At 43.0% G+C, this 27,729-nt stretch overlaps 2 protein-coding genes across 3 annotated transcripts in view; one reads left to right on the forward strand and one right to left on the reverse strand.

The window, feature by feature from the left end:
• The window catches only part of LOC111071679 (chitin deacetylase 1), a 46,801-nt gene extending 19,269 nt beyond the window's left edge, over positions 1-27,532 (reverse strand). Inside the window, exons 1-5 of the mRNA XM_022363155.2 lie at positions 27,412-27,532; positions 15,514-15,605; positions 15,262-15,373; positions 8,265-8,392; positions 1,784-1,926 (exon numbers count right to left, since the gene is read on the reverse strand). Of these exons, the coding sequence (XP_022218847.2) occupies positions 1,784-1,926; positions 8,265-8,392; positions 15,262-15,373; positions 15,514-15,605; positions 27,412-27,469 (533 nt within the window). The 5' untranslated portion in view covers positions 27,470-27,532. The remainder of the gene's footprint in view (positions 1-1,783; positions 1,927-8,264; positions 8,393-15,261; positions 15,374-15,513; positions 15,606-27,411) is intronic.
• LOC111071680 lies at positions 22,522-25,928 on the forward strand. 2 transcript variants are annotated; one of them, XM_022363158.2, is made up of 4 exons: positions 22,522-22,657; positions 24,691-24,872; positions 24,948-25,446; positions 25,533-25,928. In XM_022363158.2, exons 3-4 carry the CDS (start codon positions 25,359-25,361, stop codon positions 25,772-25,774), a joined length of 330 nt encoding a protein of 109 aa, XP_022218850.2. In that variant the 5' UTR covers positions 22,522-22,657; positions 24,691-24,872; positions 24,948-25,358; the 3' UTR covers positions 25,775-25,928. The 2 variants fall into 2 exon arrangements, with proteins under 2 accessions (XP_022218850.2, XP_022218848.2); XM_022363156.2 differs by having other exon boundaries at positions 24,948-25,928.
• Positions 27,533-27,729: the final 197 nt, after the last annotated feature.

Here is a 27,729-nt window from a genome sequence, read left to right on the forward strand (position 1 = left end):
CGCCATTCTGCCACCCATCCCGTCTGTCACTCCTCCCAGTTGTGGTGCAAAAGTAGAAAAAAGCTTTTAAACTTCACTCAAGATTTTTGCCGTTCACGCTCGGCTCGCAAATTTTTTGACTGTTGCCGCTCACTTAGTTTTGGCACTCCCTTCGCACCGCTCCGTCCTGGGCAACCATGCTACACTTTGGGGCATGGCAATGGCATGGATGTGGCTTATTCCCACATCTGCACCATGGCAGAACGAGGCAGGATTTTGGATTTGTTTTGATTTTAGCAGCTGCATTAGTGTGCATTTGTTTTCAAAATTTATATTAAATAATATATAAATAAATAAAAAAATAAATTATATTTAAATGGAATATTAAGCTTGACTCTACCTAATGGATCGATCTGTTGGATCATGGGATAATTGCATGGTAGTATTTAATTTTCATTGCATAAATGAATAATTGGGATCGGAATTGGAATGATAAATGAGTTCATAAACCGAAGCTGCTCAATAACATCTTCAATACAGTGTTAGATGTCTTCAAGATCTCCTTCTATATGTTTATTTGTTTCGTTTTTTTTTTAATAAATTTATAACCTTATGAGAGGGAATATTTCAAGAATATTCAATGCTGTGTTTTTTGTATGCTGTGATTATGAAGTAAATAAATTAAATACGAGTTCAATTGCTAAAATTGCTTTCCAAGCAATTATTGGTGTGTTCGGTTTTTGGGGCCGTTTCCCCACTGTTGTTGCAGCATTCACATAATTTTTGGGCAATGCATGCCGACTGCCTCCACTGCACTGCCACGACCACTGCCTCTGTCTTTGGCTGCTGCTCTTGCTACAGCTACTGCTCTACAGTAGGGAGTAGCTAAAGATACTCCCTACTCCCCCCACACACACCCCATACACTGCTGTAGATACGTACGTACTCGTGCTGTCTTTATCCACGACTCTCTGCCGCTTTATATACTCGCACTCGCACTCACACTCGCACTCGTACATTCTGCAACTGCTGGCGTTGTATTGTAGCTGCTTTTCCTTCATCATTTTCTTTCCTTTCCTACATTTTGTTGTTGGGCTTTTACTTTGTTGAGTGTTGCCTGTGTGTGTGTGTGTGTCTGTCGTTTTTATAAGTCTGTCAAAATGTAGTTCATATATTTTGGCGAAAATTCATTTTGCAGTTGACATAACTTTGTCAGCCCCAATTTATCAACAACAATTAGTAGAGCAGAGCAGGGCAAAGGCATGGCAGGGCAGGGCAGGGCAGGGCAGGGCAGGACTTGACTAACATACTCGCATGGGGTTGAAAGTAGGGGGTGATGCGAGTGGATGGGTGTATCGTTGTGGGGCCTGGCAAGTATGTGACAAGTATTTTGAACAAAAACTTTGTCTGCCAAACAGAACCCGACTACACACAACACTTGACTTTCTGTGCCCCCGAACTTTCCAGTGAGAGACTGAGAGAGCTGCAGAGCAAGACGTTATTTCGTTTTGTCGCTGCAGTAGCAGCAGAAGCATCCCTTGCGTATGCGTAATATTATAATGCCAAAATAATGTGCATTTGGAAAATTGCTGTCAACCCAAGGCAACGAGCAGCACAGCAACGGGAGACGGGCGACGGGCGACAGAGAGACAACAGAGAATTGCTGGGGCAACACATCAATTGTCAAGTGTCAGCTCGGCTGTGCCACTGACTGCCACCCAGCTGGCTTATTAAACTTCAATTTGCAACCAGAGCCAGCACAACTGAAAGAACAGAACACAAAACAGAACAGAATAGAACTCACCTGTATTCGTGGGACAGGAAGAAGGTGCCACGGATGAGGCAGCCATTGGGATTCTTGCGCTTGCCATTAAAGATTTTCGTATAGTGATCGTAGTTATTCAGATTGACAGCACCATCAAAGGTTATCATGATGATTTGTGGGACCTGCAGGATAGGGATAAGAAACAAATATATAATATACAAATATATAATATACAAATATATAATATAATAATATATATACAAATATATATCCACTGCTCTACTGTTAAATCTTCCAAACTTTTGGCATCCTTATGTCAGCCCCTGTCAGTCGATTTGGCTAAGAGGAAAATCTCTTAATTATGTGATGGTGCCTCATTTACATTGCCTCTATCCACACATACATATGTGTGCATGTACATAAGTATAAGCTTCTGCACATACACTTATGACCGTGTGTGCGTCTGTGTGTGCTGGGCTTGGTGGTGGAGGAGGGGATTGAGGTTCGTTCCCAATTAGAGGATTGCCGACCTCAAAGTCAGCGGGGCATGGGATGGCATTGGAACCGCAGCAGCAGCTCTAATTGAAGGTTTTGCATTTTGCGTTTGTTTTTCCTGTCTACGTTGCCGCCTGGTTGCGCTTTTCCACTTTTCCACTTTTCCGCACTTCCACCAGCTGTGTGCCCCCCCCCCAATGTGCCATGATGCCAATTGCCTACTTTTGACTCTTGCAACTTGAGCATTAAACATAATTAGTGGGGCATGTGGCCAGCAAGCAGCCAGCAAGCAGCCAGCCAGCCATCGGAGGCAGAAACGCGAAAACAAATTAATTTCAAATAATACTCAACTATCAATAAAACGAACGCAACAACCATCCAACAGAGCAACAACAAACCCAAAATTCCATTACCAAAATTGGCACCCAAAACGCGAGCCCCCTGCCCAAGAAGACGCTGCCGCTGCCGCTGCTGCTGTTGCAACACTTTAAGTGCAATTCCATAATCAAAGACTTCTGAGTAATGCGGTAAAGGGAAAAAGGAAAAATACAAAATAATAAAGCCAACGAAATGAAGATACATAAAAACAGGGGAAAAATCCGGAGCCAGCAATAGTAGAGGGCACAGGGCAAACACGAAGTGTAAATACTCTAGGCCAAGGAGGGATTCGCTAGAATATTTGGAAATATATATTCTGGAATATTTAGCCGTCTAATCGATCGATTGTCCACCTCTTGTACGAAAGGGGATGCAAAAAGGTCTTTTAACTTATTCAACATTCAATTTTCAGCACAGACATTCGATTGAGCTGCAGCCCCCAGACAGTATTAGAGTATATACTGATGAGAACTGTGGTGGGAGGTTCTATCCAGTATCCAGCTGGTTTTATGCATGGAGGAGCTACACAGGTTGAGCTTAAGGTTGAGCAAAAATCCAAAATGCATTTCGACCGAGAGAGCTGGCAATAAAGGCGTGTGGCATGGCGGCAAGAATCCACTTAACGCTCATTGCAGGACACATAAAAAGGATTATTGTACAAATTCAATATTAATGTGGAGATGATACCTAACCCCAGACTGCCAAATGGCCAAACGGCCAAACGGCCAGTCGACCAGTCGGCCAGTCGGCCAGTCGACTGCAGCCTGTGCTGGACAGAGCTGGCAAAATTATGCAGAGGCGTGAAACACTCGAGGCATTGGCATCGGCATCGGCATCGGGCGCGGCGATCCGGCTTAAGTGCGGCTTAGATGACGGCGGAGTCGTCTCCGAAAGCAGCAGCAGCAGCCACAATGCTTGGTATGAGGTTCTGGTGTGGTGTGGTTCTCGACAGCCATTGAAATTGAAATTTTCGCTTCGATTTGAGAGCATTTCCTTTGCTTTCGTTTCTCATCCGTTGGTTGGTTTTTCATTTGGTTTCCATCGCATCGCATCGCATCGCAGCCGCCCCACTCCCACACTCACTCTCAGATGAATCTTCTTATTGCCTTTGGTGGTTGGTTGGTTGGTTGGTTGGTCGGTGGGTCGGGGGTCGAGAGCTTTATTGAAAGGCATATTTCAAAGGCGCGTTTCCGCAAAATGAGTGCAAATCAACTGCAAAACTTTTTTCGCTCTCGCCAAATTATGAAGTAAAAATATTATTGCAAATATAATGAATGTCCGAAAAGAGGGACAGAGAGAGAGAGACTAGCAGAGGGGGATAGCTAGGGAGGGCTAAAACAAATCATAAAATTGCCAGCTTGGACCAAGTTTTTCGGCGAGTCCAAGGACGAAAGTGTGGCATTGTGAGGCAGTTCGAACTTTATGCAATTGCCATATTGCTGAATCGGCTATCGTCTATTACCTATTGCCGCAAGGCGTCTCTTGTGGGGAAATTCCTCAACCTTGTAAAGTTTGGCGACCCACCAAATCGGTTGGAAGCCTATTCAGAACTGATTTGTGGAGGGGTGCTAAAAATGGTACAGAATAAGAGATTTTTGGAAGCTTTGAAAGTGTTAGAAAAGAGCGAGAAAGAGCTTGAAACGGTAAGGAATGGAATGCAATGGAATGGAATGGCAATATGGAATTCCATATTGGAATAAAGGAATCCATCAGAAGTGACTTATTGTAATTTACTGAAGCTATAATCTCTTGTTTTATTGTAAATTGGGTCATTCTTTGTTATTCGAATGGGGAAAATAATGGACTAAATTGCTTAAGAAACGGTTGTCAATAAAATATTTCTTTCAAGGATGATAGTTGACACGGTTAGGGTAGCAAAAAGCCCAAGGACACGCACACTTTTTAACCGCTAGTTAGGCTGATTAGATGCAAGACCATGAGAATGATGGATAAAGTAGCTGAGGAGGTGCTGCAACTGCGAGTACTCGGCAGTGTATGGCCAAATCAAATAGAGCATAAAAGTTATGGGGGAATTGAGATACTCAAGTCCCCCGTCGTTCCAGTCCCAGCTCGTCCCCCTGGCTGCTGCACTTCTTCTCTGTGTGCGTTGATAATTTTCGCCTAATGCGACTCAAGTTTGCACTTTAGTCTTTCAGCAAATATGGCAGCCACCCCAACTATCCGCCGCGCCGCCCCTCACAGGCCGTGGCAGGATGGAGGTGGCAAAACGAAGTTTGCCAGACACACTGGGGAGAGCTAGTGCTTGTGATGATTGGGGAGGGGGAATATTTGCATAGCTCAGTTGCTCAATCGCAGCGACAATTGAGCGGCTCATTGATTGCAATCCACCCACCCATCTGCCCATCCAGCACTCACTAGGCATCGGCAACGGCAACGGCACCGGCACCGGCAACGGCACCTCTTGAGGCATTCCTCCATTCCACCATGCACAAACTTTTTTGTTGACACTGTGCCATCTTTTCATTTCATTTTCTCAAATCAAATTCGATTCGAATTCAAATTGAGCAAAAGCGGTTTGCTAGCCGCAATTTTAGCCCTTCTTTAGAGGCCCCCCCCATCAGCCATCCCCATCCATACACTTTATGCCCCGTTGGAGTCGTTTGTATTGTTGTCTCTGCCTTGATTGATAACTCAATGGATCCCTTCTATGACTGTATTTAGCAGCCAAATAAGTGTCTATTTGGGCGCTGAAAAGTTACTTCATATTCGATGGCATTCAGTGGCCCGAAAGGGTATATGAATGTCTTTACTTTTTTTGTTCGGCGGCTAGATATCCGGTTTGCATTGCGGAAATTGGCCGCACATTGTGAAATGGAGCGAAACGATAATCGAAATGCCAAGGCAGGCAAAAAAAAAGAACACGAATAAAAGAAGTGGTTAAAAAAAAAGGGGCAGAAAAGGAATCACAGGGCAGGGCTGGGCAAGGGGACGGATAACAGTGGGCGGGGGGGCACTGCTGAAGTGCGAAGCTGAAAAGCCGTGCCTGTGACGGCGGCATACGCTGCGTATGCGTGATGCGTGGTGCGACGCGACTCCAAATCAAAGCAAATTTTTGGCATGCACAAATTAACCGCTTGTTTGCGGTTAATTGAGATGATATTAATTATAATTATGTGCGCACACACACAAACACAGACACATGAGCGTGCCAAACGAATCACAGATACGCACACACACACACAGATGTACGCAGGACATACATACATACATACACACATAGACACAAAGATTCAGTCAGCAAATGGAATTGTTTTGGGGTCTGTCGCTTGCCGCTTGCCGCTTGCTGCTTGTTGGTGGGAACACATGTAAGCGCTAATAACACTTAAATAAGCACACACACATACATGCATACATACAGACACACAGATGTAGCGACAGACACACACACACACTGCTGCAACCACTACGGTGAACGGACAGAACGACATGGGGATGGCAGCGGACAGACATGCATTTCAATTTCGAAAATTAAGTGGCTCCACTTGCCTTGTTTGTATTTGTGTGCCTATATCTCTCTCTCCCATCTGTGTGTTTGTGTTTTTGTTTGTTCGTCTGCGATTTGCGTTTATGCAGCCGCCGCTACCGCTGCCTGCCACATAAACATCCGCTTTGCTTTCAACTTATATTTGTTTGTGCCGCCTTTTTTTCTGCCGCCAAACGATACCCTGCACGTGAAAAGGGGTTGCTCGGCGCGGCTAGAGATGCTTATTGGTGCACATGCTTCTGGCATGCACAAGTCCCATCCATAGAGCATTCAATGTGTCGGTTAATGCAGCTATTGGATTATTATGCAAGTGAAACCACAACTAATGTGCACTACAAACTGTCTGTCAATCGGCCAGCACAGGGGCAGGGCGGGGCAGGGCAGGCCGGAAGGATACGCATACCCATAGATTGAACTGAGCCTGAAAAATGAACTACTGATTTTCCGCGGATGTTTTTAATGCGGCAAAAGTGGGAAATATATTCAAATAATTTAAAAGCAGAGCGCGGTGCAAATGATGTCATTAAAAAACAACCAGCACGAGGGCGCTATATGTACGAGGAAGTATATAGCCAATGTCGATGGGGAGTTGTGCGAGAATCAAAGAGGCTTGAACTCTTGGAGTAATGCCATTACGTATACGTAGTGCTCACGTTCCCCGTAAAGGCCTGTCTCTGGCAACGCAGAATATTCCTGCCAGTAATTTGCTAGTTCCGTGAGGCAGTGGAACATAACTCTTAATTGGGCTGAGGCATCAGCTGTGCCAATTGGGAAATTCAACTAAAATCAATAAAGGGAACACTCTGACGATGAAGTGCAAAAAGCAAAGAGAAGGAAGCTGCATCTTTCTTTTTGGTTTTGCCCTCAAATCTCACTTTTCACTTCAGGAATAATTGCAGAGCATATGCATGTATATTCCTGAGCTGTGTGTCAGTAATATCTCAGACGAAACACGCTCTTCGCTCAAGTTGCTGGATGCTGAATGCTGAAGCCAGGAAAACAGGAATACCGAGCTTAGTACAAGAAAAATATTTAATTAATATTTTTTGTTGATTGAGGTTGAACTGCCAATAAATTGGCATACGACAAACACACGTATTACTTCCACTGCAAAGAATGAAAAGAACTGCAGAGTAATTGTCTGAATGTATGTATGCATTGAATTTCATATTCAGTTGAGATTGAAACAGAATCAATTGCTTTAAGCCAAAGTAGGAGGAGTCTACTGGACTGCCCGCCCCTGCTCCTGCCCCTGCTGCTATGGCAAGCGCATAACTCTTGGCCAAATAAACAAAAGCGTGTACTCGTAGTTATTAAACAGGATATTCGAATCAACAGGAGCAGCAACAGTGGCAACAATATGGCAAGGACAAACACGGCAGCGGACAACAAGGGAAAGAGAGTGACAGAGAGAGAGAGAGCTCTGGACAAAAAGTACGTCGAGTACAAGAGCACAATTTCCTTATGCAAAGCGGCGATAAGAGCAAACCGAATGCAAATACATAGATTTATGAGCATGGCCCAAGCAGGCAAGAGGTAGGAGGCAGCCCAGACCAGCCCAGCCCATCCCCGTGAACTGAGAACTCGCTGAGAACTGTGAACGATATAGAGAGCGTTGTATATATCCCCAATCCAAAGCATTTCGTTGCCGATTCCATTCGATCCACAGCTGCCATAGCCCCAGTTCTGTGTCGTAAAAATAAAAGCTGTCAATGCACTGGAAATTTATCGCCTTGCAAATTAACACTTAAATGCAAATGGGAAAAAGGGAAGAGCCAACAAGTAGCAGGGAGCCATTCCACTGAAGGGTTCCGAAGGGTTCGACTTATGCATGGTCTGTTGTTGAGCGAGGAGAGGAGACTGTGAGAAATGTTAGTTAAGTCTGATGAGTCATTTTTTCTGGTTGGAGTTTCCAGGAGAAAGCCCTTCAATCCGTTTGTTATTACGCTCTGCTCTGCTCTGCTCTGAATATTTAAACCACCTTGTGATACCCTAGACACCTCTGAATGGCCACGAATTCAATCGAATTGTAGCCGTATTTTGTACACACACACTCACATTTACATATAATAAATGTATAAATACGAGGGTAGCCAACTACCCTGCCGCCCCCCTTATAGTACAACGGGTATCTTTAGTTACCTTTTCGGCCTCGAGGTCGCCAGGTATCTGTGTGCCATCCTTCGAGCAGAAACAGTAGGGCAGGGCACAGTCCTCGGTGCTGCAGCGCTGGGCGGTGTCTGCCGGTGCATCTGTGGCAGGGGCAGGAGCTAAACAGAGAGTGGAAGAGAGAGAGAGAGAGGGAATCACAAATCAGTTTGAAAATTATTTAAAATCTATTTTGTTATGCAAGATCCAATCCGGATGGTAATCGAAGTGAAGTGCATCGAGAGGCTTGTCCAAAGTTAAAAGTCAACAAGTAACAATACAATGCCAAGCAAATATCAATAAGGAGGCCAGAATCCCGGACAGAATCCCGGCCAGAACAGAACAGAACACAACAGAACAGAGCACAGACAAGCAACGAAATGTGCAAGAAACAATTTAAAAGAAAGTTAACATCCCAGCAAGTCTCCCAGAGATACTTCTACTCGACTTGCGTGTGTGTGTGTGTGTGTGTGGGTGTAGGGGGCAGAGAGAGAGAGACCGAAAGTCAAATAACCTTAAGCTAAATCCTGAGCTCTCTCTGGCTGCAGTGGGGGGGATGGGGAATGATGATGGGTATGGGGTCAAAAGCTATTTGCATATGTGGGCGGCGTTGGGCGTGTGTACGGGCCATCCGTGTGCGAGTATGTGATTGCCAGTCCCAAAACTCAATAGAATTCAATTGGTTTTTTTTTTTTTGTGTTTCTTTATCGTGGCCATCTTCATCCTACAGCCTTCGTCCTGGGAGTCCTGCCTTGTTTGGCTTTGTTCTGTGATCGAGTCAACAAATTCGCTTAAAGTTCACAAAACAAAAGGTGAAACGATGCTCGGTTGAAGGCAATACCATCGATGGAGTCGATGGAGGCAAATATTAAATGCATTTCTTCTGCCCCACACCACCCCACCCCATCCCAATCACTGGCAGCGGGTGTGGAAGTGCCAAATTGGCGGAGGGAAGGCGACGAGGCACGTTGTACATAATAGTCCCGCTATATCTGGAGTTGCACTAACTGCATTAGCACTCGCCATGGATACGCTATCGATTCACTGCGCTGTAGGCGTTGATTTGATTTGATTTTGATGCAGGGGCCAAGGAAATTTCTAAATCAACGCTACTCACGGGGGGCATGGTGCACGGTGCACGGTGCGCGGTGCATGGATCGTGGGGGGTTGTGGGCTGTGCTGGCATTCTGTGTGACGGCCGTGTGGTGTCTGTGAATTCCAGCTCGCAGCCACACACGACTGTCAGTGGGCCAGTGGGTAAACTGAGCAGCAGGTGAAGGAAAATTGATTCAATGTTCCGCAAATTATTGGGAATTTAATTTTAATCAGCGCTATTCGATGCTAGCAGAAAGCTTCTACAGACTCCAATCGGTTGGATTTCCCATGCCTGTTCGATATTTTCCAGCAACAAACTCTGCTGATGACTTTCACCAAAGAAAGAATGACTGCAAGACTACAAACAAAAAGCCAAAGCTGCCACCACTTCCACTGATGTTTATGCTAATTTGTTGTGTTGGTGCGGAGCACCTGTGAGCCCCTTGCCAGGTTCTACTCTGATGCTAATTCTGCTTCAGACTCTGCTCTCGCGTCACATCATCAATCAATTGAATGCCGAATGCAAAGAAAAACTAATGATGGCGCACACAGACTCCCATTTCGATTGTCTGGCAGCAAGCAGCTGCTTTAGCCTGTCCCGGAGAGTGTCAGAGTGATTATGAAACCAATTCCGGCCACGACTCTCTTTTGGATGAAGCGGAATTTAATTACACACAGCTTCAAAGTTATGCAGACGCAATCCTAATACCCAGCCACAGCATAAGCGCCAACAAAGGGGAAAAATGACACACAAAGGTTGTCCTTCGCAACGGATCAGGAAGAGGAACAGGATAGGACAGGATCCGTATACTCTCTCCTTCTGCAGTTGGCATTGATTCGGTTTTAGTTTTTTCTCTGCTCTGCTGCTCTGCTCTGCTCTCTGCTGCTTGTGAACAAAATCCCCACCCGCTGTGGCACCTTTGGCATTTATGTAATGCCAGCAAAAAACTAGTTTACACAAAATAAAATACAATAAACACACACAATAAATATGAATGAGCATTCCATTGGGCGGGGGGAGGAAGGGTATAGTTTTTATTATTAACATAAAATATCTGATCTGTTTTCCACTCAGAAAAAAAGGGGCAGGACAATCCGTAGATGGAAAAAACAAAAAAGAAAAGGGGAAACCGGAAGGGACAAAAAACGACAAATAAAAACCCTCTTGTGGCATATCAATGCCTTTTTGAAAAATATTTGTGGTCACATCATAAATAACGGCAATGAAAATGAAATGCTTGGCAATTAATTGGCCAGGACACAGGACACACACGCACACACACATGCACATATAGGACACCACAGGACAGGCGACAGGAGACAGGAGAGGACAGTGTGGACCAGGACAGGACTGCAATCAACATAAATTCTCTGGGGGGCCTGGGAAGCAAGAAGCCCCCACACAAAAGTAAATGCATAAAATTTTATTATTTCAAAAAGTAACTTCAAGAATCCCCCCAGCTCTCCCGCTCCCGCTCCTCCTCCTTCCTTTAGTCCTTCTACTCTAGAACTGTGTTTGCCTGCAACTTGTGCTGAGTTATTGAATAAAATGTAATAAACACTTTTAGTAACTTTGTCTTATGCATTTTGTCCTGCCAGAGACCATACTCGTAGACAAGAGACAGAGAGACAGAGACAGAGAGACAGAGACAGAGAGAGAGAGGGACAGGGAGAGGCAACGACTCGCATCATTGCATACAGTGCGTATACGTTATATTTGGCTACTGCTGTCCATAGTTGTTACGAGTGTAAATACCCAGGAAAATGGAGGGTATAATAGGCTCCGACTAGACAGGATAAATTAGCCATGTACCCACAATTTCGCAATGGACATTATCTTGGCAGCAGTGCAACAACAGAAAAAACAATTCTTTTCAGGGAGCAGCGTACATAATAATAGCTCGCATTTTTTGATTATATATTTCAGATATTTCTCTCTGCCCCCAAAATAGAGTCAGATCAAGGTTTGGCATGGAATTTCATCTTAGAACCCTTGGATCTGCCAGGGTATTTCAATCTTCGATCAGTCTCCCGAATGCCTTTCCTTCAAGTTGTTGTTTCTGTTGCTATTCTGCTGCTGTTGCTGCTGCTGCTGCTGCTGATGTTGTTGTGTAAGCAATATTGAAATGCTGTCATTGAGCGTGCTCACTGAATTATGAAATTGAAAACTATTCAGTGCAAAACATTTTTCTTTGAATTTTATCAGCTCAGCTCCTCTGCATATGTGCGGATGTGTGCGGATTGGGTAGATTTTGGTGTCAGCTGCTGTTGCTGCTGCTGCTGCTGCCTGTCAAAATACTTCTCCATTCCGAAATGACTCTCTTTGGACCTCTTGAAATGTTGTTAAATTTCAAGAGCAAAAAAACTGGCTTAAATATTTTAATTTGTGTCTGTCGCCTTTGCAGCAGATCAAAATCCTATCGGAATGAAATGAATTCGCATTTATATGCACATTGTACGAGTGAATGAATATACTCGTACTCGTACACACATAAGTACATACATACATACATACATACATATGTATGCATGTATTATGAAAATCTCAACCACTTTTTGCTTATTTATTTTGGGGGACAAGTTGCTGTCACAATTTCAAATTCTGTAGAGACCTCCGTTGCGTATACGCAATTCGTCAGCCGAGTATTTTGGCCAAAGTCATGAATCTGTTGGTCGATGGTGGGTTGGTGCGGTGTGTGGGGTGTGTGGGGCTGAAAAACGGATGCTGCAAAGGAAGTCTTTCGGCTGGCAAGAGCTTTTAATCCTCCGTCTGGCTTAGGCAGTTGGCAGATGGCTGGCTAAATTAAAGTGCCAGACGATTATGGGGCAATCAGTTAGTTTGCTTCTTCACTCATTTTGGATGTGCTGTGGTTTAATGCTAAAATACATATACAGCGTTTTTTTTTGTTGTCTTCAAAATATAGCTTGAAAGGTTTTCCGCATGTCTTTGGTGTCTTTTGAAGGTGATTCCTTTAATGGTAAGTGCCGAAAGAAATTGGTTTTGTATTCACTTTGGTTTCAATAAGCTGTATAATTAATGTACAAGCAAATACTTGAGTATTTCAATTCATTCAGCGAGGAACGGGAATAACTGAAGACGGCTGACAGATATTCTGACAGGGAGTCAGTCTTATTGGATCTGTTAGCTCCATTTCAATGACAGAAATTAGTTTACCAGTGGATTGGCGAAAGGAACTTCTGAAACTGATTATCCCGGATGATCATACAGCACAAAAATTGCATTAAACCTCGGAAAATTCCCATCCCTGTTCTGGTCTGTTCTCATGCTACATAGTTTGTCGATGACTTACCACGGCCCTGTTTGATGATGATACGCATCATATGCCTGCATTTAGCAGTGCCTCATTGCCTCATGGACGTGTGACATAACATTCACTCGCACGCCCGCAAAAACAAACACATCCAAGCACCCTTTCACCCCGTTCATCTCCTGGAAAAATGCTGCGAATGGCAAACGTACAAATTGCCAAATGGCCGAATCGACATTGGCGTTGGAGTTGGAGTTGGAGTGAGGCAAAAATTGTTATATTGGGTTAGCCATTTCCTGTGGCAGCAGACGACAGACGAACAAAAATTGAGAATCAGATATGTATACATACATATACATATATGTATGGACATATAGAACTACATACCTATCGCCTTTATGTATCTGGAGTCAGCAGAAAAGCAGCGACAAACAAAAAAAAACCAAAATTTTTATGCACAGAGAGCTTTGACCTAATCTCTGCTGCAATATTTCTCCTCGTGCTGCCTTACCCCACACTGCCACAGAGGGTGTGTGTGTGCGTCATTTATGTTATTACTTTTCTTCAGCACACATATACGTATATTTGTCTGTGTATATATGTATGTATGTATGTATTGTGTGAGCGAGGGAGGGGTAGCTATTTATATGAGGACAACATTCCAGTTGGTATTACGCAAATCCCCAAAACGCTTTAGCTGTCGCAGCTTTCTTCCAAGCGGTTGCCTTCCGACCAACGACCAGTACCCAGGGCTCGCTCCCGTTCTGCTATGGGACTACACAGACCAACCGCCCCCACCCCCATCCCCACTTCCACCCATCCCATCTTTAGACGTAGCAGGACTTGCAACCGGAACCGGAATGGCGACTACTGCAAAAGTGCGTGCTTGCATGTGAACGATATGTCACTCTGCATATGCCTGTGTCTCGCTCTCTCTCTCTCTCTCTGTGTGTGTGTGTGTGTGTGTGTGAGAGTCTGTGCATTTAATTCTATGCTCGTTTCTGTTGAATTTTTGGCCTTTTCGTGTGCTTACACTTAACAAAACAAAAAGTGATTGTTTTCAAGAAAGCAGAAGAATCTTCAATGAACGAATCCCATCGTAAAAACTCACTATCTAAAATGTTCTAGGAATTAATTAACATGCCTTAAAGGCAACTTCACGGAATCTCTCTAAATTGCACTCTCCCCCTCGCTCTCTCTCTCTTTATGTATGTATATACTGCTCTTAATTATGCCCGCTAACCGACTTAGCGATACCCATAAAAACTGCTATCCAAATGCGTTACCTAGTTACCATGCAGACAATTTCCCTTTTGCGGTTTTTCCCCAAAATAAAATTCGTCAAGTGTATGCCAAAAAAAGAAAAAGAGAAAAAAAATAGAAAGAAAAGGAAGCAAACTGGTTTCCAGTTCTGTAGGTGCAGTCTCCAACTGAAGCTAAGAACTGCCGTAAAACTGAAAACTAAATCTTAAATGTAAGCTTTAATGGCCTCCCCACACTCACACCCACACGCATACTATACAAAAAAACACACACACACACACACATAGTGATAGAGATAGATAGATGGGAGTTGGTTATTCTTAAGCGGTCGCGTTTGTGCCCCATTTGAAGTGCACTCAATGTTGTGGGATGACAGAGAGAGAGAGAGAGAGAAGAGAGGAAGAGACAGATAGACAGACAGTGGGGAGAAGCACATGGCATTCATCTTGAAGCTGAAGCTGAAGCTGGCACTGGAGCCTGAAGGTGGCGCTGTGGCCCCGCTGTGGGCAGCGTCTCGTTAGGCAAGTCAATAGAGCGGACAATGTTTGGGGGATTCGGTGTGTGGCGAATGGTACTGGTCGCCACCATTTTGCTCATTGCATTGTCATCGAATAGCATTCGATTTTTGGTCCCCCCCCCCCCACACACACACACACACACACACAGGCACACATAACACATATCCACATTCAGGACTCTCTGGAATCGTTGGATGTATGTGGAACTTTGTAGCCATAAATGAATTATGCGACATTTACTCAAAATTGCTTCCTAATGCACAACATCCGGCCCAGACAAATGTCTTTCTCTCCCTCTCTCTCTGTCTCTGTGTGTGTGTGTGTTTTCCTGTGCATATCCCTGTGTCTCCTTGTGCGAATTGTAATAGAATGCCCAATTCAATGTTGAGCTTCTAATAAATTTGTGCGCTCCTTTGCGGTGGCTTCCTCCTCCCATCAGCCTTTTTGCAAAGCCACAGGCGATTGTTTCGGCCCGAAGTTCGCTTTTATATTTCTAGTTTTTCACTGGAAATCGTTTAGCAAACCGCTTGGCATTTTGCCACACACACACATACACACACAGAGAGAGAAAAACCTGCCTCCACAGCCACAGATCCAGATCCAAATCTAGAGAGACAGAGACAGAGCTTTGGTGCCTCGTCTTGGTGCCATCTCGTTCTTGGTGGCATCACTTAGAGTGCACTTAAAGTTTTTACTTTATTTTCTGTGCTCCCTCTCTGATTTATGTTGCACTTTCAATTGTCTCTTCAGCCAGCAACCCAGACACCGAGGCAGAGCGAGAGAGAGAGAAGAGAAAAGGGAGGCTTGGGCCTCTCTTTCATTTGGATTTTTGGAGGGACGACTTACTTGTTGGCAGTGGGCCGCACTTGGCCTCATCCTTGAATGTGCAGTACTTCTGTAAATCGTCAAAGTAGAGGCCGGACGGGCAGCGGTTCAAATACGGATAGCCGTCCACGCACTAAATTGATGAAAAGAGACAGAAACAGAGTTAGAGTGGACAGTCAGAGTGTGTGAGAGGGGGGGGGGAGATTCCATTCAAATGAAAGACCATCCATAAAATGGAGATGCATGATGCATGGCATTGGGTTGTCCACTCACCTGGTAGAACCGACGACAGGTGGCAGGATCCGCATAGTTGCCATTGGCAATGTGTGAGGGGCACTGAAAGTCCTCCTTCTCTTTATTTTGGCCTGGAGAAAAATCGAAAATGTTTGATTAGAGATGGCAAATTGATGGATGACAATGGTGCATGATTGACTCATTGATGTTTCTGCGCATCTGTAGATCCGAAGAAAGTTAAATTACAATTAAAGAAAATTTATATTCTCTGCACATATATAGAATTATTTCTGTTCTGTTCTATACTCCATGTCAGGGGGCATGCACATATTATTATGGACCCTTCCCGTATAAGATTAATCGTATCAATTTGCATGTAATCCCGAATATCCATGGAATCCATCAACCTTTTTGCATTCACTTATTTGTGCAGTTAAGTTGCGCATTCAATTTAAATATCCGGCAATTAATTGCATAATAGACATACCGCATATTATATATAGACCTTTATTTATACATATATAAAGATACACACGATAGGGAGACTATATATATAAAGAGGGGACTGGGGCAGATAAATCCAAATTATAATCGCGTAATGTATATTTATGATGATTTTGTGTTGCAAATATTTATGCACATACATACATTCATGTACGTATGTACATTGTACATGTGTAACTGTTTGTTTTTTTGTTTGTATGGTTTTATGGAAAGCCAAATCTAAGCTTAAAAGGCTTGGCGGCTTGACATTTACACAAAAGCCGCAAAATGTAAAGGGGTCTGAGGGGCACATAAATAAATAAATGGCAGATAAGTTATAATTAAATGTCGATTTACATTCGATTAACTAACGGCAGCAACAACAATAGCAACAAACCAGAGAAAGAAAAACATCCGAGTATATTAAGTGCAGATCCGTGCAAAAAAAAAACAGCAGCAGCAGTAGAAATAAAAACTAATTTTGAGGGCTCGAAGGTTTGGATACCCTGTAGATCAGAGCTTTTAATAATAATCCACTACACAACCGATCTATCTAGCTGACCAGAACATGCATGCAGTGGTATGTAGTGCATCAGCAGCATACATACATACATTCATCTTCTTCGTTTGCGGCTGCAGCTGAACAAACGAAGCTGTTTCACAATAACAACAACATAAGCAACAACAAATGTCTGTTGTGGTGTGTGTGTGTGTGTATTTGACAATCAAAGAGAGAGAGAGAGATAAGAAGCCGATCTTTGCTGCATAGCCTAATCTCTCGAGCTCAAGCCACACGCACACACAGTACATACATGCATACATATGTACATACATTTGTAAACACGGAACACAGACTTTGGTGTCAAGTAATATATTTAGAATACGAAGAGAGCGTCATCTGAGCATAAACAACTTATTAATTGTGTTCCGTAAGAGAAATGTATTTCTTTATCGCACACCCTGCATGTGCGAGGGGTTCTTGACGAGCTTTGATTAAATTTAGCTGAGAAATACAAAAATCTTTATATAAAACTAAAATTTTGCAGGTTTTTTTGTCTGCTGCAACAGCAATATAATAAAGTTTTTCTATTCCTATATTCCTATTTATTTCTGGTTGCATATTCCAAGTGATGCAATTAAATATACATTTATATACTTTAAAGTGTATGTATGTATGTGCATAATATTTCCCTCCCTCTGCTTTTGGCATCACAAATCTAATCATAATCATAATCTCCTTTCCAAGGGTATTGCATATATGAAACCAAATTAATGAAAATATTTCAAAAATCGAAATCCAAATCCGGCAAATCCCCCGCCCCACAGGGTGGACTGTTCTGTCGCGGTATTGGACAAGTTTCAGCTATAATGAATATAAATTGACTAACAGCATTAGATTAACACGCGCCTAAAACGCAAACAGCAAAAATCCACAGCAAAACGTTGGCGCCCATATTCCCGTTTCCCATTTCGCCATTAAATCGATACGAATGGGTTTTCGTAGGGGGCAAATGTGGAGATTTTGGTTGATTTTGGTTGAATTTGGGATGAATTTAATTGAACGAACCACGTCCGCTTGTTGGGGCTAGCTGTCGCGGCAATTATTCATAAAGTATTCATTCCATTTTGGGCTCTAAATGTTAATCAAATGAAAACTGTTATTGAACACAATTGCATTGCGTATACGCAGCATGGGCCGTTGTTCCTGCCACAATAATTATAATTATTATAATTATTTGTCAGTTTCTATGATTTTTCACTGTTGCCAGGGAATGAAAATGGCAATTAATTGATAGCCAAAGCCGCCCCGCCCCCCACATAAACTGTGCGGATTATAGGAATCAAAGAGTTTTAGATTCACATAAAAATTATCGTATAACAGCAGCCTTAAACAGAAACTTCGCTTAGCTATGGGAATATATTCAATCGAACTGCAAAAGAAGCACGAGTAGTACTCAAAGTTTTTCAGTCGGTTGAATTCACCTTTTGAATTGGCGCATTCACAATACATATCTTGATGCAATGATGTACGAACGAGAGTGAACTTTTGGAAACCTATCCTCATCGCCATTACCAGTGGCACTCTACTGTGTGGCATCGACCATCGACTCACTTAACCGGAGTCAAAGTGCATTTTGGGCCAGCGATGGGATTCATTTAGCAGCCATGGAAATACGGCTGGAAAAAAATACCAGTACAGTGCAGTGCGAAATACATATTTACCATGGACACCATGGACACCCCCTGTTTTTATTTTTGCCAATTTTCAGTGCTTGTTTTACTCCCTTTATATGTAGCTTATTTATTTATTTGTTGCACACATATTCTTTGATACTTTTTGCTTTGTTTTCGGCATGGAAATATGGTTTATTATGCAAGGAGTTGCATGCCTGCTGCCTCCACCTCTCTCGAATTGATTTCGGTACAAATTTTAATACCGATTAATGCTAAGTGGATGGCTTTAAAAGTAAAAGCTTTAATGTTCATCGAACAAAGAAATAAACATAGAGAATGGTTGAAGCAAAGCGTAAAAAATTACGCTAAAATATTTGAGGCATGAGTACAATATATTCATGAGTGTATGTATGCACCAGCGACCACAGTGCCGCAAAATGGCAACAAAATTCCAGTTAATTTAAATGGAATGTGTGTAAAATAAACAATAACCAGCCAACAAAAACAGCCCATAGCAAATAAAATTAAATCAAATGAAAATGTTGTACAACTGAAAGAAAAAATCCACGATAAATAGCAACAGCACAGAGAGGTAGAAAGGAGAGACTGACACACACAGAGAGAATGAGTGTGGAGACACAGAAAGAGAGAGGGAGAGGGAGAGCGAGAGAAAACCATAGAGAAGTGGAGAGTGGTGCAAAAACATTTTCATATAATTATTATTGCTAATTAATATTTATTAACCAGACCATCCAACATCTCCCATCTGCCCATGTCCATGCCCAGTGTCCATGTCAAAGTCCTAGCCCTGGGCCACTCCCAAGCGGGGGCGATATTACCAGGAACTGTTACAAGAAGTCACAGCTAATGAGGCGACTTCCCCTAAGCGGCTTACACCAGCACCGTTCCAGCCGCACCCCCCGTTGTCGAGTGGGAGAGCTGTGTATTGGCAGTGATTCAACTCTTGAGGGAGCGCCACTTTAAAGTTCAAGAAAATAATAGTGAAGGAGAAGAATGGATTGAAGGGCAGCCCAGCCCGGCCATCGATGGAGCTCTATCGGGGACCCTGCTGAGACACGACTGTGTTCAAATGAATAAATTTTATGTATGTAAAATGTATAAATGTTGTTGCTAACCTGTGGTTAAACGAGTTAGTTAAAGACAAACTCAAATATACGATTATAGCAATATTCTTCAGAGGCATATAAAGTGTTTGTTAAGAATATCATATTCAAATTAGTGATACTGTGTAGATTAAACTACTAACCATGCAGTCTCTTAGGTTTATATATTGTGGGGAAACCCATAGAATTAATAGTCTTTGGGGGTTGTGTTATTTCTGTGTTATTACAGATACAGATAATACAAATCTACAGATATTGACTATTTGTCAATCAATAAATAAATATTGGAGCACATCCCACAATAAATATATTTATTAAAATTCGTATTAAGGGTTTTGGGCTTCATCTATCTACAACTGTTACTCTTAACACTCCCACTGTTAGTATCATAATTAGCAACTGTACTGCTGTTACTGTTACTGTTATCCCACACTGTTAGCCTCCTGTTATCGTCGTACCTGCTGCTGCTGCGGGGACGATGACTGCACGGCAATGAAAAGACGAAAAAATAATGATAATAATTAATTTATTGTACATTTATTTAAAAAGTCATAAGGCCAATTACATGGCAACTGCTTCTCTCTTTGGCTTTTGCTTCTTGCTTTAAATAATAATTTTTGTTTTTTTTTGTTTATTTGTTCGATTCCCTTAATTAAGAAATTGTGGAAATGCGGAAAATAATAATTAAAAATAAGCCAAAAAAAAAACGGTGGGCCGTTCGTTCAAAGGGATCTGAAAAGGGACCGTGTGCCGCTCTGAAGAAGAAATTAAAGTGTCCGCCAACCGAACCGTACAGGAAAATGGGGCAGAACCTGGCGAGAGGCTGGAAAAATCTTTATTTTATGCACATCGTGCAATAATTTTCCTTTTTCTTGTTTAAGTTTTCGCCCATCCCCCATTCCCTGCCATCTCTCACCGCTTTCCCAGCCATTTTGCATTTTTTTTTTTTCTTTTATTTTTTAATTGTTGATGTTTTCCCTCGGCATTGCATTGTTGTTGCAGTGGCGATTTTTCTTTTCGCATGGCTATAATTTATTTAACATTTTTGCGGCAGTTTAAAGCGAGACTCACGGCACAGAAAGAGATAGCGAGTGAATCGAATGCCATTCGACAGTTTGCAAATTTAATTCAATTTTCGTGCATGATTTTTGATAAATCAACAATCAGCAGAGCCACAGAACAAGAACGGAATCAATTTGAGGATTATAATGATGAGCGGAGGCTTAAGAGCACCAAATGCACACCCAAATACTCCTTCGGACAGCGAGAGACAGAGACGCAACAGCGACCCTCTGGGGGTCATTCACCCTTGTGTCAGGATTTCTTGTTCTTCCCATTTCATTCTTTATATACTTCAAAGCGATGACTGATGACGACGGAAATGATGTCTTTATAGCCTGATTTTTGCCACAAGAAATAATTAAAGGGAAAATCGAACTGGGGGGGCACCACAGGGATACAGAGTTCTACAAGCGATCCATAGAATAAATAAAAAACAAACATGTGGAAGGAATACACAGAGACTCTTAATGTTTCTGTGGATCATTAAAATGTATACTTTATGGTGTCGAATGAAGTCGCAAAAGGCCTTTCTCTGGGGCCGGGTCTGGGTCTCGGCAGCTTCTTTGTTTTAATGATTTTCATGCATTTTGTGTATCGTTTTCCTCATTTATGCAGCTGCAGCGAAAGTGCGTGTCCAACAAGGGGCAAAAAGCGCAACAGAAAAAAGGCAAACAGAGTGAAGAGTAAAGACAAGTGTTGTAAAGCAATTAAATGAAAAGGAATGCAATCAATTGCATCAACCTGATACTCATGAGTGCATATAAATGCAAAGGTGCTTTCAAAGCTTTAATTTTTCGTTACTCCCACACCAGTTTTATCTTTTCAAGTATCTTTTTGAATGGAAATCCTCCTCCTATAATGATAAATCGAATGTCTTGAAAATGCTGATTTCACTGCGACTTACACGATTGAGAGTCTACTCCATTTTGTGTGCTTCGAATATGGATGAATGCGAGGTGTGTTCTTTTTGTTTTCAGCTTAAATTGCATTTCCCTTATTGCAGCTTTTCGCTGCCTTCCGTTTTCTTCCCCTCCCCTCCCCTCCCATCCCTTCCCATCCCTTACGAGCATTGCCTTTCCCTTCTCTTACCTGCATTTCCTTTCCTTTCCTCTCGTTTCTTTTCATTTTCTTTCACTTAAAACATTTCCCATTCAGCGGTTGTCCCTGTCTGGCCATTGTCTATACAATATTCATTCTCTCTCTGTCACATTTTCTTTCTCTTTCGCTTGCCATCTCTTTCGCACACAGTCTCCCTCTGTCTCTTTCTGCTTTTGTTGCAAGTGTATTTGTTTTTGGTTAAACGGTTTTGGGCTGTTGTTTTTTTTTCCTGTTTTTTCTGTTTATCCGTTGTGGCATTTTCAAGTAATTTTTCACGCATTTCTGTGGCTGCTTTGCGCCTCATTTTTCACGCCTGTCCATGTGTCTCTCTCTCTCTCTCTCTTTCTGTCACTCTGCCTCTCTGTGTGAGAGTGTGTGTGTGTTAAGCTGCTTAAATGTTTTTGTCGCTTCCTTTAGCAACATTGCTATTTTTTAATACCTATTAGCCGCAGAGAACAGGCGGGCATATTGTCACTCTTGAAGCACATGCAACAGGCAGCGCAGGGCAGGGCAGGGCAGGGCAGGGCAGGGCAGGGCAGGCAAAACCCAAAATACAAACATCCAGAAAGTATTTTTAAAGGAAATCATAGATTTGTGCATGACTCATTCTTTGGCTAGGGCATTGGAAACGTGGAAACTGTAGCCACAATATTCCAATAGTCGTATGACGCACAGTGCCGCTGGCTGCTCGGCTGCTTGGCCGCTCTCTTTAATAACACAACAATAATAAACATCGACAGCCCAATAAACATAGCCCCCATAAATGTGAAGGGTCTCGTCCGCTGATCGCGCCCCTCTTTGCCATATCAGCACAATTTTCACTCACATTTCACTCGCTGACCGATTGAGAATCTTACGAAGTAGGCTCCAATTTCCGCTCAATCTTTCAATGCGAGTCAAGTGCACTGAGAAATCTTTTCACTTCTCTTCTCTCCACTCAGCAGGAAAATATCAGAAACCAAAAACTGGAGAGCTCTGAATGTTTGAGTGACTTTTTATATAAATTGCAGTACATTGGCCTCTCTCTCTCTCTTTCTCTCTCTGTATGTACATAATAATTTTGTCGGCTTCTGTTGCTTGGAGATAAGTTCGAATCAGTTGCTATATTACGTCGGTCTCCCGCGGTCTCTTATCGTAGTTCATGAATGAATTAATAACCGTAGTTGAGTGTCTAGAGATTATTGCGGTTTAAATTATTAGTAGTGTTGAAGTGAAATTCTAGAGATATATTAGTGTGAAAGGTAATCATTAATCAACAGAGGGAATGCTTGAATACTTAGAATTCCCCCTGACTCAGACCAGAGGAGGTATTCCCATAGTCGTTGCCTTTTCTTTGTTTCTCTTTTTGCCTCTCTGCGAGTGTTTCTGTTGCTGCTTTTCTGCTTTTCTGCATTTACAACACTTAAATTGTAAATAATGCCGATTTGGTTAGCCCCAAAGAGAGACAGCATGGGGGACAGAGAGTGACAGAGAGTGGTTGGGAGGGGGTAGCAAAACCTCGGCATTCACTTTTCGAGTGTGTAATGGCCAAAGCCACTTGCCTTTGTCAACAAATTTGCGTTTAAATGGCTCATGTGCCAGTGCCAGCCTGCCAGACAGACAGACAGACACCATTGTTGTACCGCCCACCCGCCCCACCTATACCGCAAGTGGTGTATACGTATCCATCCTTCTGTTCTTTGCAATTCGGTTTTAATGTATTTTTAAATTATGTTGATTTCTTTTGGCTTGGCCTGCCGGAGGGAGGATAATCTTTTCTTTTCTCTGTACAGAAAACAGCGGGACACAGTGAGTTGGAGAGCCTCTGCTCTGAGTGTGTTTGTCGCTCTTTTGAAATGAGATGAGATGCGATTCGATGCGATGAATTCGTCTCCTTTCTCTTAATTGGCTTTTCCTTTTGGGGATAATGAGATTTGGCCTTGGGCTGTGTCGCAGCAGGCTATGTAGAGCATTAATCAACACTGGCTTAAGCCACACGAATGACTGATGGAGGCCACGAATCTATTGCGAAAATGCTCATAATTGTTCTGGTCTCTCAATTGAATAAAAGATTTTCAAAGCCTACGAAATTTCTAGCAGACATGAGAACTTCTTCCTACAATCCGTTCTATGGGGCCACACATATTCCTTAGTTCTCTGGATGTTTTTTGGCGAGGGCAAGTAGGTCGTCCCTGGGGGATTTATTGGAGGCAGATGCAGATAAGTTGCTGCAGGGTTATGATGGCCCTTGGGTTCCTCAAATTGCCAGACAGTGTCCTGTATTAGTATTTCCAGTAACAATTGAAATTCCTTTGCTTAGAGAAAGCTGCAAAAACATCGAGCCATTGCTGATATTTTTATACCCGTACTCGAAGAGTAAAGGTGTATATTGTATTTTTGGTAAAAGTGGATGTGTGCAATGCAGAGAAGGAAACGTTTATTTATATTTTAAAATTCAATCAAACATAAATCATAAGCTCACAAACTGAGAACGGGTATAAAAGTGGAGTCGCGTCCATAGAAGCGACTCACACGTTCCTTCTCGTTTTTTAAATTTTAGACTCCAAGAAGCCAATTTAATAGGTTGGTTATGTTTATGGATCTCTAATATCTAACACTGAAAAGTTGAAAATTTTTTCTTTTAAGGTACAATAATATAAAAAATGGTTTTTTATAAAAAAAAAACCAATGAAAGTTTGGAAATATCCACAGGCGGCTCCACTACCAGTTTGGGTGTCCGTTTAGGCCAAACACTCGAATTGGATAGTTTCAGGCATGTACTCTGGAATTCGTTTATGGACGCTCAGCAAAACGCAGGTGCAAGTATACGTTCTAGCCGTAAGCCCAAAGATGCGGCCGGCAGCTCAGCTCCAAAGCAGTCAAAGCGTCAAGCAACAGAGCAGCCCCACCTAAAACGCTTAAAAACACCCGCGGGGCCCAACCCAATAGTTACCTAAAACTTTGGTTGGATTTAATAAAAGCAGTCACAAACTGCCACAAACTTCAGTGTTTTTAACACAGATTTGCAGTCTTAAATCTCCTCTCAGTCAATGTTGGTCATCATCCGTGGCCAGCAGCATGATTAGCATGTGCAAGAAAATATCTAGGATATTAAATTTGCTTTATAATATTTTAAAAAAATCTTAAATCCTGATATATCGTCACTATCGATGCTTTTTTTATTTCCATTAAATTTCTATGACCCTACAAATACGGATTGGATTTTATGCGACTTTGCTGACTAATTAAAATGCAATACTTTGGACACGCCAAACTACAATCATCTATTAATCAGTACGTAAAATTCAACAATTTGAGTTCCGAAAGCCGCCATGAATTTGCAAAAGTTTGGGATATCATTTCTGAATGAATTCTGTGTGAAAACCAATTGGCCGACGCCACAGTACGATGTGATGCCAAAGAGTGATGGATTTCTCTGTCAACTAAAGCTCAAGGATGTGCATGCCACTGGCGAGGGTAACGTAACACACACAAACCCACACACACAGCTGTTGCCACTTTTTTGACTTCTTTCATTTGGTTTATTTGCAGGCTCATCGAAGAACATTGCCCGGCAAGTGGCGGCGCTGCGTATGTGGAAGAAGATACTCAAGATTCCGGTGATCAGAGCTATCCTGGAGCAAGCCGATGCCTCCGCAATGATGCCCACGACAAGCAGAGGCCCATTGTTCGGGGAGATTCATTTGCTGACCATTAAGCAGCGGAAGAAGCTGCGGGAACTGCTGCTCCTCGTAGCGAACAATATCACAAGCGATCCCGAATTTTCTATCCCGAAACCCATACCAAAACCCAACCCAAAACCCATCGCAAAACCCAACCCAAAACCCAACCCAAAACCCATCGCAAAACACATCCCAAAACCCATCTTCAAAACCATCCCACAGAAGTTGCCAGCGCTAACGTTGGAAAGTGCTGGGTGTCTAATTGAACTACCTTATCCGGATGACGATCCTGTTGAGAGGACACCTTCCTTCGAGTGTAATAGTGAGAAAACTAACGGAAGTTCTCACAATTATGAGCCGCGTCATAGGTACACCAAGCCCGGCTGCGGGCCCAGCTCAAATTTTATGAAGATCAAGATGAGCGATCATAATTATTTTAAGAACTTTCCCACAGAGCTGAAAGTGGCTGCCTTTAAGGTCATCAACTCCAAAGACTTTAAGACCAAAAAGGACCAGGCCGTGGCCCTGCTGGCCGCCCTAAAATTGACCTACACCATGGATCTGGTGCCGTGCAAGGATCCCAGAGATCCGCTTGTCAAAGTGGAGCTTCACTGTGATTATAATGGGCTGTTTATTGATTTCAAGAGAAACATATATAACTATATCATCGACTACCTCAGGGATATGCTCGATTAAGAGGCCTTCCCAAGTCTCAAATACAAAAAGACGGAGTATTCAAGGCAGAGAAGAGCCTAAAGAAGTTTTAAATTGTTATAGACAGCATTTGGTAGGCGATAGAGAAGCCAATCAGGGATACAAATGTTGAATAAATATTAATATTAATTACTGTAAAGCGTATTTAAAGTTGAGAGCTACCTTCTGGCTGCTCTGCTCATGCATGTCCACGAATTAAATATGCCCCTTCTTGATTGTAGGGTATAAAAAGCAATTATGCAATGCTTTCGATGCTGTGTTTTCGGTTGAGGAGATGCGATGCGATGCGATTCGATGGCAAAATAATATTGAAATGAAAACCAAAAGGCAAAATCAATGTCACAATCAAAAGTTGCATAAATAAAGCTCTCTGGTGGCGGATGCTGCCGCCTGCCGCCTGTCGCCTGCCGCCTGGCCCGCTCTCCATTCATTGCCTCTTTGCGTCTGCTGTGCTGCTTCTGTTATACATAGATTGGCATTCCCGTCTGGCCTGGCCTGGCCTGGCAGCGGTGTCCGCTGTCTGTTACGGTGTCAGCAGCCATTTACAATTTTACATTTTACATATTTTTTTGTTCGGCTTTATACGTTTAACGTTTACATAATTCAGGCAATAAGCGCCGCTCGAAACAAGTTTTGTAAGCCAGGCAGCCCCGTTCAGGCGGCACAAAAGAAAGTGAAATCGAAAGAAGAAAATTTAACATATATATACATACGTACATACATACATACACACATACATATGCATGTATATTGAACATAGGCATTACGGCTATGGATTAATTACGGGGAGGTTTCGATCTATTGAACGAAATAAGAGTAGACGAATAAGCAAATAAACGAAAGCAAAAGTTGACCATGAAAATCTATGTGTGTGTGTGTGTGTGTGTGTGTTGGTGTGTACCGACTAGAGACCGCCGACAGATTTGCATATTCATGAAGTTCATGAATCTAGCAGATATTTCCGATATCCGTGTGTATCCGTGAGGTATGTAAATGTGTGCCGCTGCTGCTGCCTCTGGCTGAATCGTTAATTAGTATGAGCAACTATCTGCAAAAGCTGCCGCTAATCAAGTTGGAGGTCAGTCCGGCAGTTGCCAACGACGCCGCCGCTTCGATTACGTAAAAGGAAGAGTGATATGGCCTGGCGCTGGAGGCTGGCGATGAGAGGAGTCCAGTCCCAGTTCCAGTCCCAACCAGTTACGAGTTGGCCAGGACAGTGCTGACCTTGCATAGCGGATGGGCGGATGGTCGGGTGAGAGGGGGGGCAAACCAGTTAAACAGTCGTGAAATGCCATCATCTCGCATGTTACCTAATTCGATGTCGTACAGGAAGCAAGCGCCCCCGGGCACACCACTCTCTGCACAGAAACAGACTCAACGGCGTGGGGGGGGTCGGGGGAGCTCAACACATTTCTTTTGGCTTTCTTTCTTTCGCACTCGAAACACGAAACACAAACGAACACACAGTAACAAAAATTAACACAAAACACAAAAAAAAAAATAATGATATAGGGGGGTACATATGGGGTATATGTAACGAATGCGGAAACGTTAGCCAGGTGATGGCGGGGAGGGGAGCAGGTGCAACAGCGACTCCTGCTGCTGCCCAGGACACTTACCATTCACACTAGCCACAATTAGCAGCGTTGCAGCGACTAGACAATGCTGCAATTGCATCTTGAAGCTTCCACACACCACTCTCTGCCGTTTCGTTTCGATACGATACGATACGATTCGATTCGTTCTTGGGGCGATTTTTGCAACGTGGTATCGATACAGCAGCGATCTCGATACGTGCGAAACAGAGAGAGAGAGGGCGACAGAACGACGGAGGGACAGAGAGAGAGAGACGTCTGCCGCGAGCAAATGCAAACCGCCAACTGATCGAAGACTTGGGCCAACAAATTGCAAGAAGCCAACACTTGAGTGGCCAGCCA

The sequence above is a fragment of the Drosophila obscura genome, unplaced genomic scaffold (genome assembly GCF_018151105.1).
Source record: "Drosophila obscura isolate BZ-5 IFL unplaced genomic scaffold, ASM1815110v1 contig_185, whole genome shotgun sequence".
Taxonomy (NCBI): domain Eukaryota; kingdom Metazoa; phylum Arthropoda; class Insecta; order Diptera; family Drosophilidae; genus Drosophila; species Drosophila obscura.

Excerpts from the sequence above, each read along its gene's own strand:
- LOC111071680 (XM_022363156.2), top strand. The coding sequence starts at position 24,728 with ATGAATTTGCAAAAGTTTGGGATATCATTTCTGAATGAATTCTGTGTG. Across the intron at positions 24,873-24,947 it reads TGTGCATGCCACTGGCGAGG|GCTCATCGAAGAACATTGCC; the intron begins GTAACGTAACAC and ends GTTTATTTGCAG.